Source organism: Phocoena sinus, chromosome 2 (assembly GCF_008692025.1).
Source record: "Phocoena sinus isolate mPhoSin1 chromosome 2, mPhoSin1.pri, whole genome shotgun sequence".
NCBI lineage: Eukaryota > Metazoa > Chordata > Mammalia > Artiodactyla > Phocoenidae > Phocoena > Phocoena sinus.
Genome location: NC_045764.1, coordinates 114,211,807 through 114,230,190, shown reverse-complemented (window position 1 = coordinate 114,230,190; position 18,384 = coordinate 114,211,807). Strand labels below are relative to the sequence as shown.

General features: G+C 42.8%; 1 protein-coding gene across 7 annotated transcripts in view; it reads right to left on the bottom strand.

The window, feature by feature from the left end:
• Positions 1-8,931: 8,931 nt before the first annotated feature.
• Positions 8,932-18,384, bottom strand: part of PRORP (protein only RNase P catalytic subunit) — a 132,185-nt gene continuing 122,732 nt past the window's right edge. For 5 of the 7 annotated variants that reach the window (XM_032621548.1, XM_032621552.1, XM_032621551.1 and 2 more), the window contains exons 7-8: positions 17,733-17,928; positions 16,259-16,567 (exon numbers count right to left, since the gene is read on the bottom strand). In XM_032621548.1, coding sequence (XP_032477439.1) covers positions 16,436-16,567; positions 17,733-17,928 — 328 coding nt within the window. In that variant the 3' untranslated portion in view covers positions 16,259-16,435. Of the gene's footprint in view, positions 12,575-16,258; positions 16,568-17,732; positions 17,929-18,384 lie in introns of those variants that run through there. The other 2 variants (XM_032621553.1, XM_032621554.1) reach the window with 1 other exon arrangement.

Genomic DNA, 18,384 nt, shown 5'->3' with positions numbered 1-18,384 from the left:
GGGGCACTGGCGGGCTTCATCCGTTCTTGCGCCCCGAAGTCACGATTCTAGCGTCAGTTCCCGCGCGCCTGAGAACTCCAAGGCCCCGCCCCTGGTGGAGGGTGGGGAGAGCGGACCAAAGGCTTTCGATGTGCGTATGCGCCAGCCCCGTGTGTGGGCGGCTTTAAAATGGTTGGAGAAGTAAGTTCTCGTCGAGGCGGTTTATAGCGCTTTCATCTAGAGAATGAATTGACTATAGCAAGAAAAAGCTTTCCGGGGCCAGGAGTAGTGAGTTTCCTGTCTGTGGGATCGCGTATTTAACAAGTCTCTCGTTAGTTTTGGCACCTGTATATCCAGCCTGGCTCTGGCTTGCTGGCGTTCTTCTAACCTCTTTACCCAGCCACTTTGCTTCCTGCTACTAGAAGGAGAAGTAAATGGATTGCAGCTGCTTCCGCAGCAGCCGTTAATTTCAGGTACAGAAGGGAGCGGGTTCTGCTAGCCACTCCAGAGCAGAGATTTCTGGCCAGGCAAGATCTTCCTTTGGCCAACAGCCCCCGACAGTTTTGTCTTAAAAGTGGAACTGGGGTTGAAATATCGGTATAATACAGGAATCAGTAGCCTTGATTGATAATGAACAAGAACCGAAGGGAAAGGCTCATAGCAGGCCGGCGTTAGATGAACCAATGAGAATAATTCCCAATCAGGCGAGGTAGCTCCGGAGAACAGCAGGTGGCTTTCGGAAATGTAAAATGTGCCTATTTTGACCTACCTCAAGGCACGCTCCTATTTAGTGAATATAAAATGCAAAACAGATATTAAGCTAGTGTCGCCCGCCCCCTCTGCCCAGTAGTTTGTGCGCCAGGAAGGCCAGGTATACCAAGATTTCTGGCACTTCAATACCAGCTGTAATGAATACTGAAGTAGGGATTCTTACCTCTTTAATGTATTTTCTCTTAAACTCACTTTCCATTTAAAAGAAAAAATTTGGTAAGAGCCTCCTAAGGAGTTTGTTATGGAAGTTCCGATTTCTCAAGAGTGTTTTTTAAAAAATAAACTTCTATTTCATTACTGAAAAAGAAAATTCAAAACTGAAACTCGATTAAGAAAATACTAAGTGCAGACATCATCTCTGGCACACAGGGTACTTTCCAGCTCTGGCTGATTCCCAGGTGTAATGATAAAAGTTGTCCCTTGCTTCTGGTTTAGGTCCCTATCCTCAGCACCAACTCCTCCTGACCTTTTGAGTACTTTTTTTTTCCTCAGACACTGAGCAAGCCTCCTAAACTGTAATTCCTACAGTTTACCTGAAGAGTCATAGATAAAATGAGTTCTCTGTAAGGCTGCTTGGAGGGTGAACTAATTCAACAGCCCCCTCTATGCTGATATTTCCTCAAAACTAGGTCTCTAGCTGGATCCTTCTCTGGTGATGAGTCTTCTCTAATCGCATATATGACATTTTTCACATTGAGACACATGGTACCTCAAAACCCAGCATGTTTAAAACAGAACACCTGGGGCTTCCCTGGTGACGCAGTGGTTAAGAATCCGCCTGTCTGTGCAGGGGACACAGGTTCAAGCCCTGGTCTGGGAAGATCCCACATGCCGCGGAGCAGCTAAGCCCGTGCACCACAACTGCTGAAGCCCGCGCGCCTAGACATCGAACTCCGCAACAAGAGAAGCCACCGCAATGAGAAGCCCGCACACCACAACGAAGAGTAGCTCCCGCTCACCGCAACTAGAGAAAGCCCGCGTGCAGCAACAAAGACCCAACTCAGCCAAAAATCAATCAATAAAATAAAACAGAATACCTCATTCCATCTCTTTTCTCCCAAGCCAGTTCCTGTCCCTCATACCACACTTTCCAAGTCCTCAGAGCCAAAACCTTGCAGCAGCCTTCAGTTCCCCAAAACTTCCTATTCTGTCCCCATGTAGTCTTTTTTGTAACACAAGCTTTTTTAAAATTATTATTTATTATTATATTTTTGGCTGCACAGCAGCATCTCTTCTTGTTGATCCACATTCTTGGAATCATTTTCTTGAGCAAGATCTCATTGGGTTGCTTCTCTGCCCAGATTTCTTTGAGCTCCTGAATCAAAATCAGCCTTGAGCTTAGCTGACCTTGTACCTATCTTTTCAGCCTTGTCTTCCACTTCATCCTCCTATTTCCATTGCAGGGCTACATTCCACAGCACAGCTTTGAGAAGCACTACCTGATATCCTCCTCAGGCTCTCCCCTTCCCCCGCACTCCTGTTCCTCCTGTAAGGACACTCATTCCCATCTCGTCATCTAAGAAGCTCAGGTCCACCAATCTGCCTCTTTTCCCCTATATGCCTAGTGCATACAACTTGAATATTTTATTAGCCTGAACCAAATGAAATGACCATTTCTGTAGGTCAAAAGCGTCAAATATTGGTAATCATATGGTTTACCTTAAAGAGTTGTGTGTAGGGGCTTCACTAAAGACTGACAGGGCAGAGCCTGAGTACTTTTTATCTCTGTATTCTCTACCACCCCTGGCATGGGGCTCGGCTCATAAAAGTTCAGTAAATGACTGTCAAGTTGAACTAAAAACTGTAGAAAGACAGGGAACAATTGAGAAATGCTTTCATAGCTGCCTTTCCTTCCCACATAGACACAACCCGCTGTGAAGCACCCCTGGGTGTTCCCTGCCATGCAATGACGAGATATTTAAAATCACATACACTTCAGGGTGTGAAAATTATTTCACACATTCAAACAAATTCTGATCCTCTGTTGAGGTTGCATTTAAGCTGGGCCCTAAAAGAGGCACAGGATTTTGGATGGCATATACACATTAATACCCTAAAGGATACTTCCTGGAAGGAGTCGACCTCCTTTTCAATACAACACAAACTGAAAGCTAGAATCAGAACATCAGGCTCCTTGAGGGCAGTGGCCACATCTGTTTTGCTCCCCGGTGTACCTCAGTGCCAAACAGTACCTAGCACGAAGGAGGTGCTCCGATCATTCACTGAATATGCATTCTCACTGTTTGGGTTTTCTACTATGTTGAACTGTTTTTATTTGAAGAGACTTGTGAATAAGTGAAAAATCCAAATCTCAAAAACCTAAAAGGCCAGAGATTTTATATTAGAATTTGAGGTCTTTCCACAAGGCCAATGGATTCCTCCGGGAAATCTTTCAGAAAGACGAACCCCTTGCTGATTCCGTTGCTAAGGGAAATCCCCAGGAAGCAGACTTCACGAATATGTGCCTTGGGTACCAAGCAGCAGCTAATCTACTCACCCAGGTGGACTTCCCCCTGGGTTGGGGAGCTTTCACAGAAGTCTGGAGACCAGTGCTCCTGCAGCTTTACCACAAGCCTATGGGGGCAGACTTGCTGTGTCTGTATGGAAAATTTGACCTTCCTCTCTGTTGGGCCACCAAGTTAGACTTTCTGAAATGACTCTCTGGTTTTTTGAAAACTTTTAGAGATGACTTGACATCTCGTGAGTCTTGGAAAATCTCCTGGGGGCCTCCATTTGACAAGGCCCACATTCTCCCCTGGGGGTGGAGGTAGGTGGAAGGTAGGGGTTACCCACAAGGCAAAGGTAAAAACTGGCAGCGTAGATTCCCAGTGACTGCAGACATGCTGAATCACATGGTGTTTAAAGGCAAGATAAGAATTTAGCCCTTAGCTTAAGACGCTCTGCTGGTGGTTTCAGTGAGCCAGGGAATATAAAACTGAAGCTTATCTGTGTTTGCATGTGATATTAGCAGGTGTTGAAACACTGGTAATAGAGTATCTTAGGAGAGTTAGGATTCCCTGATGTCAAGGGGCCCCAGAGGTCAACTGTGGCCACAACAGAGCTAGGGATGTGGCAGTTCTGTGTGGACAGTAGGAGGGAGGTAGCTCCCTGGTCAGACTTTGAGCCATCAGGTGCCTCCTCAGGGGACTGAGGGCAAGAACCTAGTTCCATTCGTATTTCTCCCTATCTGTATCTTTCTCATACCAATAGAAACCCTAAAGCTCTTCCTGTACCCCAGTAGCTATGGTTGGCTACCTAGGAGTTGTCAATCTGTTTGAGTCTTGGGGAAAAAGAAAAGGGTGATTTCTTTGTACTCCAGTTCTATAATTTATGGGCAAAAGAGAGGGACAAATGGGGCATCAAACATGGTGTGGGAAGTGCTACCGTGACATATGAGGTACTTGGTTATGCTTCTACTCAAAAGCTCTTCAAACCATATTCCAATAAGGCAACACTCCCCAGCGCTCTCTCCCATAACACCTAGTGTGGTTCTCTCACCCTCCAATACCAATGGTGGGTTCAATATGGTGTCTATCAACATAGCAGTCATACAGCTATCATTTCCTTGCTACTCCATCCTTTCCTTTCCAGTCAATATAATTCTGCGTCTGGATTCTGTCAGTCATCTCCAATAATGATAATGCTGTCCTTTGATCTGAAAGGGAATAAACTTGTAGCAGCTCAACCCAAAGGACATTTAACTAAATCTCTCCAGGAACCACTTCTAGAGAGCCAAAACCTTTAGCTTTCAGGTCACTCTTGATTTTTAGCTATAACAACTTCAGTATAAAGTTGTTATAGCTACAACAACTCTTACAACTTTTGATGTTTCTCTTGTTTTCCCAAACTCCCCCTTAAATGAAAACCCAATGCTTGACTGATGACTGAGCTCTTGTTTCTGAAAGCCAAGGACTCTGAGAAACACTAAGAATTCTCATGGGTCTCCCCAGAATACTGGAAGAAGCATTGGAAGACCCCAGCTGGCTTGGGCTTAACCGTTGGTGGTTTTTAACATACAACTTCCCCTTAAGCATGATAACACAGGAAGCCTTTCATAGCTTGAGAGAACAGCAAATGTCCCAGTGAAAAATAAGATGGGGAAGGGAGGGGCCTGAGTCCTGAACATGGTCAGGCTTTGCTTTGAGTGTCAGAAGCACTGGATTTGAATCTGAGCCTTGCCAGTGATCAACTGGTGGCCACCACCTCGGTTTCTTCTCTCAAACAGGTGAGCACGCTGTACCCACCTTAAAGGCATGGAGGAAAAAAATATTAAGCACAATGAAAATAAGTCACCTACTAATAGACTTTAACTCAGCTTCTCTCTTTGTGAAAGGAGGGGACACTGGTGAATAAAGCCTGGATCGTTGGCTATTTTGTTTTGATCTATCCCTAATACAGAAGGAAGCCAAGTACTGCACCAGCCTGTACTGCACTCTGCTATTGTTCAGAAGTGAAACTCATTCTGTTTTCTTAACTTAGAAAGCAGCCAATTCTTACTCACCCTATCCTGCATACATGCAGCCTCACCCATGACTGTGGACGGGGATGGGAATCGTAAGCATCAATAAATTCACTGAGGGCTTCCCTGGTGGCGCAGTGGTTGAGAGTCGGCCTGCCGATGCAGGGGACGTGGGTTCGTGCCCCGGTCCGGGAAGATCCCACATGCTGCGGAGCGGCTGGGCCCGTGAGCCATGGCCACTGAGCCTGCGCGTCCGGAGCCTGTGCTCCGCAACGGGAGAGACCACAACAGTGAGAGGCCCACATACCGCAAAAAAAAAAAAAAAAAAAAAAGTTCACTGAGATTTTCACACCCATGGTGTATCCCTACATCTTGGTGTCTTTATGAATGTTATTTGACTTTATTCACTCTGCTCACTACCCCCAATCTCACCCCACACCCACTTCAGCCCCCGATCGGGTGGGGAAAGGGTGGTGCAGAAGTTGGTCAGGCACCGAGAGGATGAGTCAAGAACAGAGAGGAAATAAGACTCAACAGCCTTCCTTTCAGCCTGGAGACACTTCCTCTTCCTTGAGGTTTCCTAATTGGCTTCCTCTAATTCCTAGTTTCTTACCGCAAAATTAAGTCATCTCTGGTGCTCAGAGGAGCCAAGTTCTCTTGAGACAACTGGGGGAGAGAGCCAATGAATGAGGTGTCTGATCATTATAACCAATATTTTCAGGCACTAATTGAGGAACTAGTTCTTGAGAACCCAGGTATTGATGGGAAAGCAAGAGAGTGCTCCAGTGTTATGTTCTACTTGCTTTGAAAGTACTTGATAAACCTCAACTGAGATCCGTGAATTTCACCCAGTGTGCAATGCATCCATCGTGGTGAAACAAAGGCAAGTTTCAAAAATCAACCATAGACAACAGACTAAAACATTTTCAATATTAAAAACTCTGCAATGATGTCTTGCAGGTGCAGAGCAAATTTTATTCCAGTTTTCATGGTCCATGTACAAAATAGATGCCTAATAAATAAATAGTTAGTTCATTTAAGACGTGGGGAGGGGCTTAAATGGTATAATTAAAGAGGGTGGCATTGAGAAGTTATCATTATTTCTTGAGGGTCAGTTGAAGCATCAGACACCCAAGAGTATGTTCCTGAGCCGGCACACACACAAAATACCAAGGAGCAAGAGGGGAATTCACTCAAAGGAGAAGTGGGAATCAGAGGTAAAAATCAGGAAGACGTTTTCAAACAACTTCTCCAAAATAATTCAACAAACGTTTATTGAGCCTCTTCTAGGGGTAAGCCAGCTGGGCTGGCTGCTCTGGAGACACACAGATGAACCAGACGGAGAAGAAATGTCAGTGGGGAAGAAAAATGAAACCCAAATGAGAGCAATACTAACACGAAGCAGCACATGATGTGTAAGGTAGGGTCCAACAAAGCGCTGCAGATGGGACATGACTTTGGCCAAAGGGAATGCAAGCCGCCTGCTGAAAGAAATATATCCGAGCTCAACCTGGGAGGAGAAGCACTCTGACAGGTGTGTTCGCTGTTAGGAACAGTGTGAGTGGCACCATGATGCAACATGGACTCGGGGTGGCAAGAACAGAGAAGCAGAGGAAGAGAAAAAGAGCCTGTGTTTAGGGCATGGCAGTGGCTTAGCTTGACTAGGACACAAAAATGTTCTGGAGTACAAATGCAGGGAGGAGGCCTTGAATGCCAAGGAAAGGAACTTCTGCTCTGGTTGGAAGGCAGTGGGGAGACATTTGACGTTTTTGAGTAAGGGAAATGGCATGATTAGAATTATGCTCTCAGAAGATAAACTTGGTGGCAGTATTTATGATGAACTGTAGATGGGGATATCAATCAAGAGGCCATTGCTAATAGAACCAGTGACTGTTTGTGAAGGCCTGAACTGGGGTGGTAGTTATGGAAACGGAAAGGAAAGAAGATGCCAGAGACTTTTTAATAGCTCTCCGCCCATTATAAAAAGTGATACACTATTCATAGCAATTACTATTTGTAATAGGCAAAAACTAGAAGCTATCCAAATGCCCATCAACAGTAGAATGGATAAATTGTGGTATATTCACACTATAGAACATCACATAATAATGAAAATGAATGATACAATTACATGTGACAACAGAGATGAACCTCCCACAATATTGAATGAAAGAAGCCAGCCACGAAAGAGCACAGCCTGACTGATTCCATTTACATAAAGCACAAAAACAGGCAAAAGGAATCTATACTGTTGGAAGACTGGACAGTGGTTACCTTTGTGGAGGCAAGAAATCATGGAAGTGAGCGCAAGGGAGCATCTGGGTTCTGGTAACAAGCATGATGAACAGACTGTGATAAAACTACAATCTGACTTTTGTTCTCCCACTCTTCCTTTCATTTTTCCTGCCTCTAGATGAAAACTCGGGTATGCTCCCTTACTTTTCCATTCCTCTTAGATAATATGCAGTGCTACGGTTACTTTAACAAATGCAGTATCGATTCAGAAATTAGAATATCCAGTTCTATACCAGTAGATTCCAAACAGCACTGCATCATTTGTATTCTGTCAGCTTAGGTCGGCTTCGCACTAAATCTTCCAGTGGAAAGGGGTGGGGGCATGGTTGACTTGTCCTCCCTAATCACTCCTGGCTCAGCTCCACCCCGACCTCCTTCACACCCTCCACGTGCCCCGCCCCAGACAAGGTGGAGGATGGGCAGTGGAGGATAGGTAAGGGTGGGTGGCTCAATGCTTTCTAGACCAAGCAGATGTTTATAGCTGGAGTCTCTGGTGAGCCTGACAGATGGTTAAAGCTGATGCTTCTCCGCTTGGCCACTCTTCTAAGGCTCTTCAGTGGTTCTCTGCTGAGCCCATCAGTTTTTATATGTAGGTGGCCACTTGCACTCCTTCTTCAACCCCTGGCCATCCCGAAGTTCCCCTCCAGCCCAAGACAGCCTAAGGCAACTCTCTTCCCACCTATCTGGCCCCCATCTGGACCTCAGGAAACCTGCAGTGCCAGGCAAGTCCAAGGCAGTAGCCCTCTCTCTGGCTCGTTTCCAATGTCTCTTGTCAGCCCTGCTGTCATCCTGCAGCTTTTGCAGAGTCAGGCCCATCCACAGAGGCTTCAGCTTTCTCTGAAGTCCTGGGTTCCCCAGACTGCAAGAGGAGCTCCAAGTGTTCCTACTGAGGCATCTTTCCCAGGGTCCTGGGGTCAGAGGGTACCTAAGGAACCAGGAGCCTGGCCACAGCTCTCTACAAGGAAACATCTTTATCTTTTTCCTTCCTCTGACTCTCTGATATCTTTGGCCTGGTTAAGGGGCCAGGAGTTGTGAGGCAGATTCTCCTTTATTCTTTTTGTAAATTCTGCATATGTACTGTCTGCCTCACACTCACCTGGGAATCTTGGTATCTACTATATTTGTGCCTCAGTGGAAACTGAGGCAGAAAGAGTCCTATTCTAACATCCTATTACACATGTAACAATTCAGACTGTGCAGAAGATGAAGACAACTAAAAATCAACCGCAATCCCAGCATGCAGAGATACCTAGTAACATTGTGGCATCAACAAAATATTTCTTTCAGATACTTTTCTCCAAATGTCTCTTTCCTTCCTTCCTTCCTATTTAAAACATGGGATCATATTAAACATACCATTTTGTAGATGTTTTGTCATTTAACCCATGCCAACACACAAAGTATCATTTTAATCACTGTAACGTTTAAAATTATATTTATTTCTTCCCTCCCTTGTTTTGAACATTTCGTTATTTCCAATTTTGTTATTACTATCAATAACATTATTATGAAGAATATCTTCATGTACAAATTTTTTAAAAAAGGATTATTTCCTTTGGAAAGGTAGTTAAGAGTTGAATAATTAGACTACGACAGATATTTTGAAGATGGAATCAACACAATTTGCTAATTGATTAGGTATGTAAGTAGGGGGAAATGAGCAGGAAAAAATAACATAAAGTAAGGCAGGAGGTCACTCTGTTGGGGTGAAGATGAATTGTTTTCACCGTGGTTGAGTAGAAATGCTCAGCTGCAAATGTAGAATTGGAAAGAAAGCAGGGGTAGAGATGGCTCCTTCCTCTGAGAAGTTTGGCTGTTAAATTATCCCTAGGCAAGCACAGTTTTGTCAGGCTAGAAGCCAAAAGGTATTGTAGTTAGATGGGGGAATGAGCCCATGGAAAGAGATTAACTGAGAAAACAACTTCTCAAGTTAGCAAGAAAGGATAGTATGGAGGCAGTAGAAAAAGTAACCTAGAAGAGGGAGAAAAGGGTGAGGAAAGAAAGTTGCTAGAAAGGGCAAACATTGCTGAAGAGTCTCTTAACAGATGGCTTTTAGTTCCTGCTTAAGTCACCTGCTGAGAGTGAGAGTGGCCGGGTTATGATTCAGGACTTAGAATCATGAGTGTTGTACTATTATTATTCTTCTTAAATAACCTTGGAGCTCATTTGAGACTACTCAAACTACTACTCAAAAATACGGTCTGCAGCCTTGGCATCACCAGGCACACCAGACCTGAATCAGACTCAGCACTTTAAACAAGATCCCATGTCCATTAGAGTTTGAGAAGTACGCTGGCACCCTCTTCCCCACTGAACAGAAAACGAAACGGAGGCTGCAGGAGATGAGCTCTTTTCAAGTTAAGTTGGCAAAAGTTGGGAGCGCTCCTTCGGGGAATTAACAGGGAATTCACTGAAAGGTGAAACAAAGGACCTTCAAATGGGAGTGAAGTACCAGTAGCATAATTTCGTGACTTTTCTAGCAATACTATGGTATGAGAGAGCAGAAAGTGGAATGGTATGGGGCTACCCAAAGTTTGGTTTAGAATTGATAAGATGGGTACCACAGGAGGTGAAATGAATGAAAGAATCTGAAGTATTACTGAAGTCATCCATGAAATGAGTGGTTTGAGGATGGAGTGGGGCGAGCAACAAGGCAAGCAAAGCCAGATGCAGATGGATAAGAGAGGCCTCTAGGTGAGGAAGGAATAGGCCTAAGAACAGATCTAGGAACTGGTGGTCGGGATGAAGGAGTGGAGCAGGTTAAGGAGGTTGTAGGCAAAATGAAGAGCTCCAAAGTCTGATTTCCTCAAAGTGGAGCACTTTTAAGTAGTTTAAAAGATCCAGGTTGGCATCTCACAGGGGGCGGAAAATCATCAGAGTTTAAGTGGATAAGAAACAATGAGACCAGAATATGGATGGTGTTGAAATCTCTGGGGATAGTGGCAGTGGGAGTGGGAAGGAAAAAAAATCTACTGACATTCATAAAGCACAAACTGTTCAGTACTGATTTCCTCACAGAAACCTCCCTTGCTGTATCAAAGAACAAAAAGAGCCAGATGATTTACTTAAAAAAATAAAAAGCTCCCTATCTGTGTCAAGCAGCAAAACTTCCTCAGGCTTTCTCTTCAAATACTTGGTCTGACCAGAGTTTATTTCTTTACGAGTTGGAGATCAGAGGGCCTAACTTGGAAAAGACCCATTTCTTCAAGGATTTGAGAACTCCTGCCAGAACAGGGCTGACTGCCAAAGGACACGATCCTTAATTTGAGCCAGTAGCTATCATCAGGGTGACAGCTTCCTGGAACACAAATTTCCTTCTGAACACAGGAAACCTGGCGGAATAGTTTGTGAGTATACAACCACGCAAATAGTATTTTATGGTATACAGCAATGCCCTAGCTTAACCTGACTGCCTCGTTTTATGAATTTATATTATGATGTTCAGAGTACATGAGGAAGAAGTGATAGAAGACTACGAGAACAAGGAAAAGTTTCATTTTCTGTCAGGTGGGAAAAAACTTTATTACAAAAGAGCTTATAGAGAATGAGTGATCCTTAAAAAAATTATATATACATGTGTGTATATATATATATATATATATGAAAGGCATATATGTGTATAAAAACTTAATAGCATTAGACTACTCAGCTTTGGAGCAGAGGATAAAAATATTCAGCTTTGGATTCTAGGACAAGGTCACTGAAAAGGGGAAGAAAATACAAGAATGATTTATTTTTAAAGAATTAGTAATATAGTACATCTTAAGCAATGAGTCTAGGTGAGGGACTTACCTTTCAGACAACCTGCCATAACCACTTCCAAAGGAACCTGTTTCATGGAGGTGGAGGCCTCATACTATCCTCCCAGGCCAGGATGCCACTCTGCCCCAGAGAGCCAAATGAGAAGCAGAATTGTCAGGGAATTCCGGACACTGACCTTCTTTGTTCTGATGTAGTCATAGAAAGCACAAAAAATCTGTTTTAATAATGAACTTTCATAAACAACAAGGACCTACTGTATAGCACAGGGAACTATATTCAATATCTTGTAATAACCTATAATGGAAAAGAATCTAAAAATGGAAAAGAATCTAAAAGAATCTAAAAGAATATATATATATATCTGAATTACTTTGCTGTACACCTGAATCATTGTAGTTCAACTATACTTCAATTTAAAAATTTTTTAATACATAAAAATTAGAAAAAGGAAAAAAAACGGACTTTCAATATTTAGATGTGAACGAAACTTGATACTTAGTAATGTTCTAGCCCAGCTGAGACTGATACGGCAATCTGAACTGGTCTCCTTAAAATGAATTTATGTCTCTACCATATTAGAAATTGTGATTTCTCAAGTATTTGCTTCTTGGGCTGAATTTTAACTAACATCAAAGAGACTAATGAGGTAATCATTTAAATATGGATGAAATTAATTCTACATCAACTTTCTTGTCAGAAGCTACCAGAAACCCTTCACGTAACACTGCTATTTATAATAAATTATCATGGTTATTTTAATAACTTAATCCATTTGATAACTGTGTACTTCTGAGAGTACTCTGGTAGCAAAACAATTTTTAGCTGTTATCAGTGACTAGATAATTGTCTTCCTGTTTATTTCAATTCCTGGTTGAAGGCAAGTTGTATATGTATAGTCTCTGGAAGCATCTGTCAGATCAAGTATTGCTAACAGAGACAAAACTTGGGGAGAAAAGTCCTCAGGGAATCTTTTTTTAAAAATTTTATTTATTTTACTTTTATTTATTTTTGGCTGCATTGGGTCTTTTGTTGCTGTGCGCAGTCTTTCTCTAGTTGCGGCGAGCGGGGGCTACTCTTCGTTGCAGTACGCAGGCTTCTCATTGCGGTGGCTTATCTTGTTGCAGAGCACAGGCTCTAGGCGCGTGGGCTTCAGTGGTTGTGGCACACGGGCTCAGTAGTTGTGGCTCGCAGGCTTAATTGCTCTGCAGCATGTGGGATCTTCCCGGACCAGGGCTCGAAACCGTGTCCTCTGCATTGGCAGGTGGATTCTTAACCACTGCACCACCAGGGAGGCTGCCCTCAGGGAATCTTGAAACACCATAACAGAAACATGATAAGAGAAAATTAAAGATTATTTCTCAAGATTTACTGCATTTACTTACTCATTGGTGTTCGCGTCTCCCGTTTTTTGTTTTTGTTTTTTTTAGTTTTGTGGCATTTGTTTTCATTACATACACTGAGAGAATATTCTCACCATCTCCCATATTTTCTTTCATCCTGCTGGTTTGAATGGTTTCCTCTAAGTAGGTCTCTGAATGGAACTTCCTTCATTTATATCACATGGACTCAAGCTTGTCATTGGCTGGGATAAGGCAGGGAACTTATCATTGGTCTCTCTCCTCCACCCCCACACCCCACCTCCTGCCCAGGTGCCTTTTACTCACATCCTTTCTTTTTTTATTTTATTTATTTATTTATTTTTGGCTGCACTGGGTCTTCGTTGCTGCACGCAGGCTCTTCGTTGCAGTGCGCAGGCTTCTCATTGCGGTGGCTTATCTCGTTGCGGAGCACAGGCTCTAGGCGCGCGGGCTTCAGTAGTTGTGGAGCACAGGCTTAGTTGCTCCGTGGCATGTAGGATCTTCCCAGACCAGGGATCGAACCCATGTCCCCTGCACTGGCAGGTGGATTCTTAACCATTGTGCCACCAGGGAAGTCCCTTAGATCCTTTCTTATCCTTGTTCCCCTCCGGCCTCCTGTAGGGCTGTGGGCTTTAGAGATGCCTCATTTCCCACTACCCCTCATTTCCCAGCTAATTCCCACCTAGGGTTGCCAGATGTAGCAAATAAAAATATAGGAGGCCCTGTTAATTGTGAATTTTAGATAGGCAGTGAATATTTTTAGTGTAAGTATATCCCTGCAATGCTTGCGACGTGCTTATAGAAAAAATTGTCATTTATCTGAAATTCAAATTTATTTGGGAGATCGTATTTTATCTGGCAACCCTACTGTCACCCTGGGGTTATAGGAGGCTCCAGCAGCTGCCTTGTCCCACTTACTAAGAACTCTTAGTTCTGCTTAAGTCCCAGCCCTGAAAGAACCCAAATCTAAATCCCACAATTTCATCAGAATGGTCCATGTTCCTCCACTCCCAGTCATTCCCACAAGGATTCCCTTAGATGTTTCTCACTCCAGAAATTCCAAGTTGCTGAAGGATGGGCAAAGTATGTGATCTACATTCCATTTAGCTTTGCCCTCAAGTATCCCGAATAATTTTGATTTTTACCAAAGATAAGACTCACCATGATAGACCAGAATTCAGGTGCCTACGTAACATACTCTTCCTTTCCATGCCTGCTCTAGAATGAAGCTATCAGGGAAAAAGAAATCTAATGTGAACACATATGCATTTTATAGCACCTTAGGACAGTTTTTTTAAAAAGCAAGAAACCTGCTAAAGGAACAGGGAAGCAGTAATTATATTTAAGTGCAAACTTGAAGAGAAAAATTCATTTAATGTGAAGAACAAGGCACCTGAGGTGAGGTAGTCCCAGCGGAGCCCTGGGAGAATGAGCTCAGGCTTCTCCTTTGTGATTTTCTCTTTACTGGGTCTCAGAACAGCAGGAGGAAAAGAGAGTATAAATTCAGGAGCATGCCAGAGGGAAGCACAAAGCATTTTAGACATACTTTTCAGTGGCAGAGTCAGTGCCCTTTCAAAGCTTTCATTGTTCATGGCTGGCCAACTTTAAAGATACTCTCAATCCAGGGCACAGGTTTTTAAAGAATTCCTTCTTCCCACTGTGTCTGGGACCTTGAATTAGACAGGTAGCTTTTGTCTCACTCAGGTGATCAGAATACAAAAGGCAGCCTAAGTGTTGGGTACCAGCTGCCTCCATTCAGAGAATCCCTGAACTCTCCAAAGTCCCGTGTCAGTGCGATTGATTCTGAGCGCCCTAGAATTGCCCTGCTCCCGGACAAGTGACAGATGCACCTCAATTTACCTCAAGCAGAAATTAGGGTTTTGTTTTGGAATGGTATTAAAGAGTTCAAAAATAATGTAGTTTCTCTAACACAATTTTCTACCCTGATGAGCCACCATGGAAACGTGGGCCCTTGAAGAGGTCGTCCTGCCTGTTCCCTTCCTCTCATTCTCCCCACTTTCTCTTATGTGGCTAACAAAGTTTCTAAATCTACATACCGGATGCTCTACCATTCAGTCTGTCTGAGTTTTTATGAACTACTCTAGTCTAAGTTACAGTGTACAGTAGAAGAAAGACTATTTGACTTGAGAATCAGAAGAGCTGGGTTATGGTTGAAATGTCTCTACTAACTAGCTGTGGGATCCAAGGGAGCCATTGCATCTTCCTGGGTCTATTCCTGCTCTATAAAATGCGACTGTTGGACTTCATGTTCTTCAAGGTTCACTCCTGCTCTGAAGTTCTACGATTCTTTTTGTATCCTCTCCCATCTCTAGAGCAACTTGTGAGGAATTTGCATTAAGCTTTTAGACAAGCTTATTTAACAAATGCTTTCTTTCCTAATTTTCTTAAAACTAGGATAGTTTCTTAAAAAAAAGTTTAGCTCGCTGAAAGCACAGTGTTCTAAGTAGGTAGTTCATGAAATCTAGAAGATAAACAGGTTGGATTTATGAGAGCTTTCCGATTCTCAGCATCTTTCAATGCCCTCAATTTATCAGGCACTTGTCTGGAGAGCCCCTTCCTCTAGGGGGCAGCAGTGTCGAATCCAACAATGGCGTAAGGAGGTAAAACATCCCCTCCTCTGTTTTTCCTGGATTGTCTCTCTGTGCATAATACACACCTTACTTATATCCATGTACATTGTTTGATATAAATGAAGTCATTGTTTTTTCATGTAAATAACTTTTATGCTAACATACTTTTTTCAGTTACGTTGTTGTAAATCCATCAATTTTAAGTGTTTAGTGTGATGAATTTGACTAATATATACATACACCTATGTCAGCACCACTCAGAACTTTCCATCACCCCCACAAAATTCTCTTGTGCCCTTTTCCTCAGGCAACTAGTATTCTGATTTTTATCACCATAGACTGGTTTTGTCTGCTCTTGAATATCAAATTGTACAGTACGTATGAGTAAGGAAAGAACTGTTATGAAGTATTACAGACACGAATATTTTCAGCTAAAATCAAGATACAAGCTGCCTAGCAAGGGAGTAAAACAGAGAGGCAACAACTTACTCACTTTGGTAAAGTAAGTCAAACTTGATAAAATGAAAATAATCTATATACTTTAGAAAGCCCTCATACCAAGTGACGGAATTAATAGTGTTCACAAAATGTTGAATTAGTCTGGAAAAGGCATTATAGGATGAAGAAGAAACAATCATAATCTAAAGAGAAGGAATTGCCCCCTTTCCTCCAACCCAAATCATTGGGTGATAAGTAGAAGTTGCTAATACACCTCTGACATCTGGGCCAGCTCATCAGAGCGGACCACAAGTGATTCAGTGTGGGAAGGAGATAACATATAGAGGATGAGATGATATCAGAAATGGAGAAAGGGTTTACAAACAACCCAGAACCCGGGGCCAGATGGATTGGTTCTGCTATTGGTGGACCTGGAAGGGTAGCAAAATGGATACCAGAAGACCCTGTTGCCCAAGTAAGTGGAATAGCTGGCTCAATAGGAGAAAGGTAGGTATCACTCTGCACCAAGTTCCCCAACTTTGGATAAGCCTCAAATCCTAACAAATGTTAGGGGAAAAAATGCAACTGGTTATGAAAAGATATTATATCTTATTTAATTAAAAAATCAATTTATTGATATGCAAACCAACTGGACCAAACAGGACAAACTAGACAGACAGGACAGAAGCAATGCTCTAAACAAGCATCAACCATCAACTTAAGAGCTCTGATGCCAACCGAGAGGACACCCAAACACAAGTTTAGCATGGGGGTAAGAGTCTTTATGTCTTCCGGTGAAGGCAAAGCCATTTGGTTGGCACTTCGTAGGAATATCTTTCCACCACGTCGTCATCATAAGGTATGTGCCACGAGTCTCCCGTTGTTTGCACCACGGTGTCATAGATGAGAATATGCTGTTGAATTTAAAAGGGAACCACACACTGAGAACAACACTAAAGGAATACCTAGCCATTTCCCTTTCTCTTCTGACAGCTTCTCAGTTTGCTTCAGAGATGTATTCTCTGTCTTACTTAACAAGGGATTTTGAAAGAGCAGCTAACTCTGTGAAGATGAATGCCAGGGGGGGGGGCCGTAGGGGGTGGGATAAATTAGGAGTTGGGATTGACACATACACACTACTATATGTAAAACAGGTAAACAACAAGGACCTACGGTATAGCACAGGGAACTACACTCAATATTTTGTAATAACCTATAATGGAAAAGAATCTGAAAAAGAATATATATATATATATATGCATATATATGTATAACTGAATCACTTTGCTGTACGCTTGAAACTAACAGAACTGTTAGTGACTGACTGTATCTCTGTGGTAATTTGATACCATATTTCCTATAAATGTTGTTTCATATATTTTTTGACCACTGGACCATATTTATCATTGGCTAGTGTATTTTTCTGTCGTAATTCGCCTTTAGATTTTCTCCCTTTGCTTTCACACAGGAGGAATCCTTGTACTTACAGGTATTTAAACTAGAATCAAAAAAGAACTCAACTGAGACTGTGCCACAGCAGTGGATTAAACAGGAAAAAGGAGTTACTTAGCAGAAATAGAAGTTATGATGAACCATAAGAAATAAGGAATTTTGAGCTATTGCAAATAAACAGGAGAATAAAAAACACATATGAGGATTTGTAATTGATGACATAACTGATGTCACAACTGATGACATTTCAGGTGTTTTCAATATATCAATTAACGTGGGGTTGGCCTATGAAAACTTTGCTCTGGCAGACTCTGTGTTTCTAGGATCTGGGTAATTCCAAATACCAAACTAAAGCTGAGAAATATAAAACATTGAGGGACTTCCCGGGTGGTCCAGTGGTTAAGACTCTGTGCTCCCAATGCATGGGGCCTGGGTTCGATCCCTGGTCAGGGAACTAGATCCTGCATGCATGCCACAACTAAGACCCAGTGCAGCCAAATACATCAATCAATCAATATTTAAAAGTAAAATAAAACATTGAGAACTAGTTGCAACATTCTTTGACTATGCCGCATGCTTACTATCTACTTGGCTCTGCTGACATTATGTAGAGAACAGGTAACACACCTGAAAAGTTACTTTTGATCCCGGATGCTTACTAACAATTGCCAGCTGATGTCCCTGCTGCCACTTAAAGAACAGGCGTTGGGTCTTGGCATCAGGCAGACAGGCCTTGTGGTCCCGCATCAGATCTTTTGTGATAAACTTGCAGTGGTTCCCCGAGTGCAGTGTGGCATACAGAAGGAATGGATCGTCCTCTGAGCTGAGTCAGGCATAAGAAAGAACACAATCAAGCACACGCCCAAAGAGGCAAAGAATAGCATTCTTCACCATGCTGTTTTCTTCTTACTCGCTTTCCTCAGAAGTGTTCTGCTTTCTTAACTGACATGATCTTAGTGATACGTAAGAGCCGCCTGCAAGTCCTAGCTGGTAGACAACACTATCTAGAACACAGATGGAAGGCTACGGGGAAAGGAATGCTAATGCTAGGGATTCTTGGCAGCTCAACTGGGCTCTTCCACTAGAATGGAGAACTCTAACAGTAATTCTCTCTTCATACTCAAAAGCTGGGTCTCTGTGTTCCCAGGGTGTGTTTCCTATTGGCGTCATCTACCACAGAGCACACCTTTCCCCGTCTCCTTTCCTCACTCAAATTCATAATACTAACAGGGCAGGATGACAATTTCTTGCAAAAGTAAGGGGCTGACCTCAAAGCGGA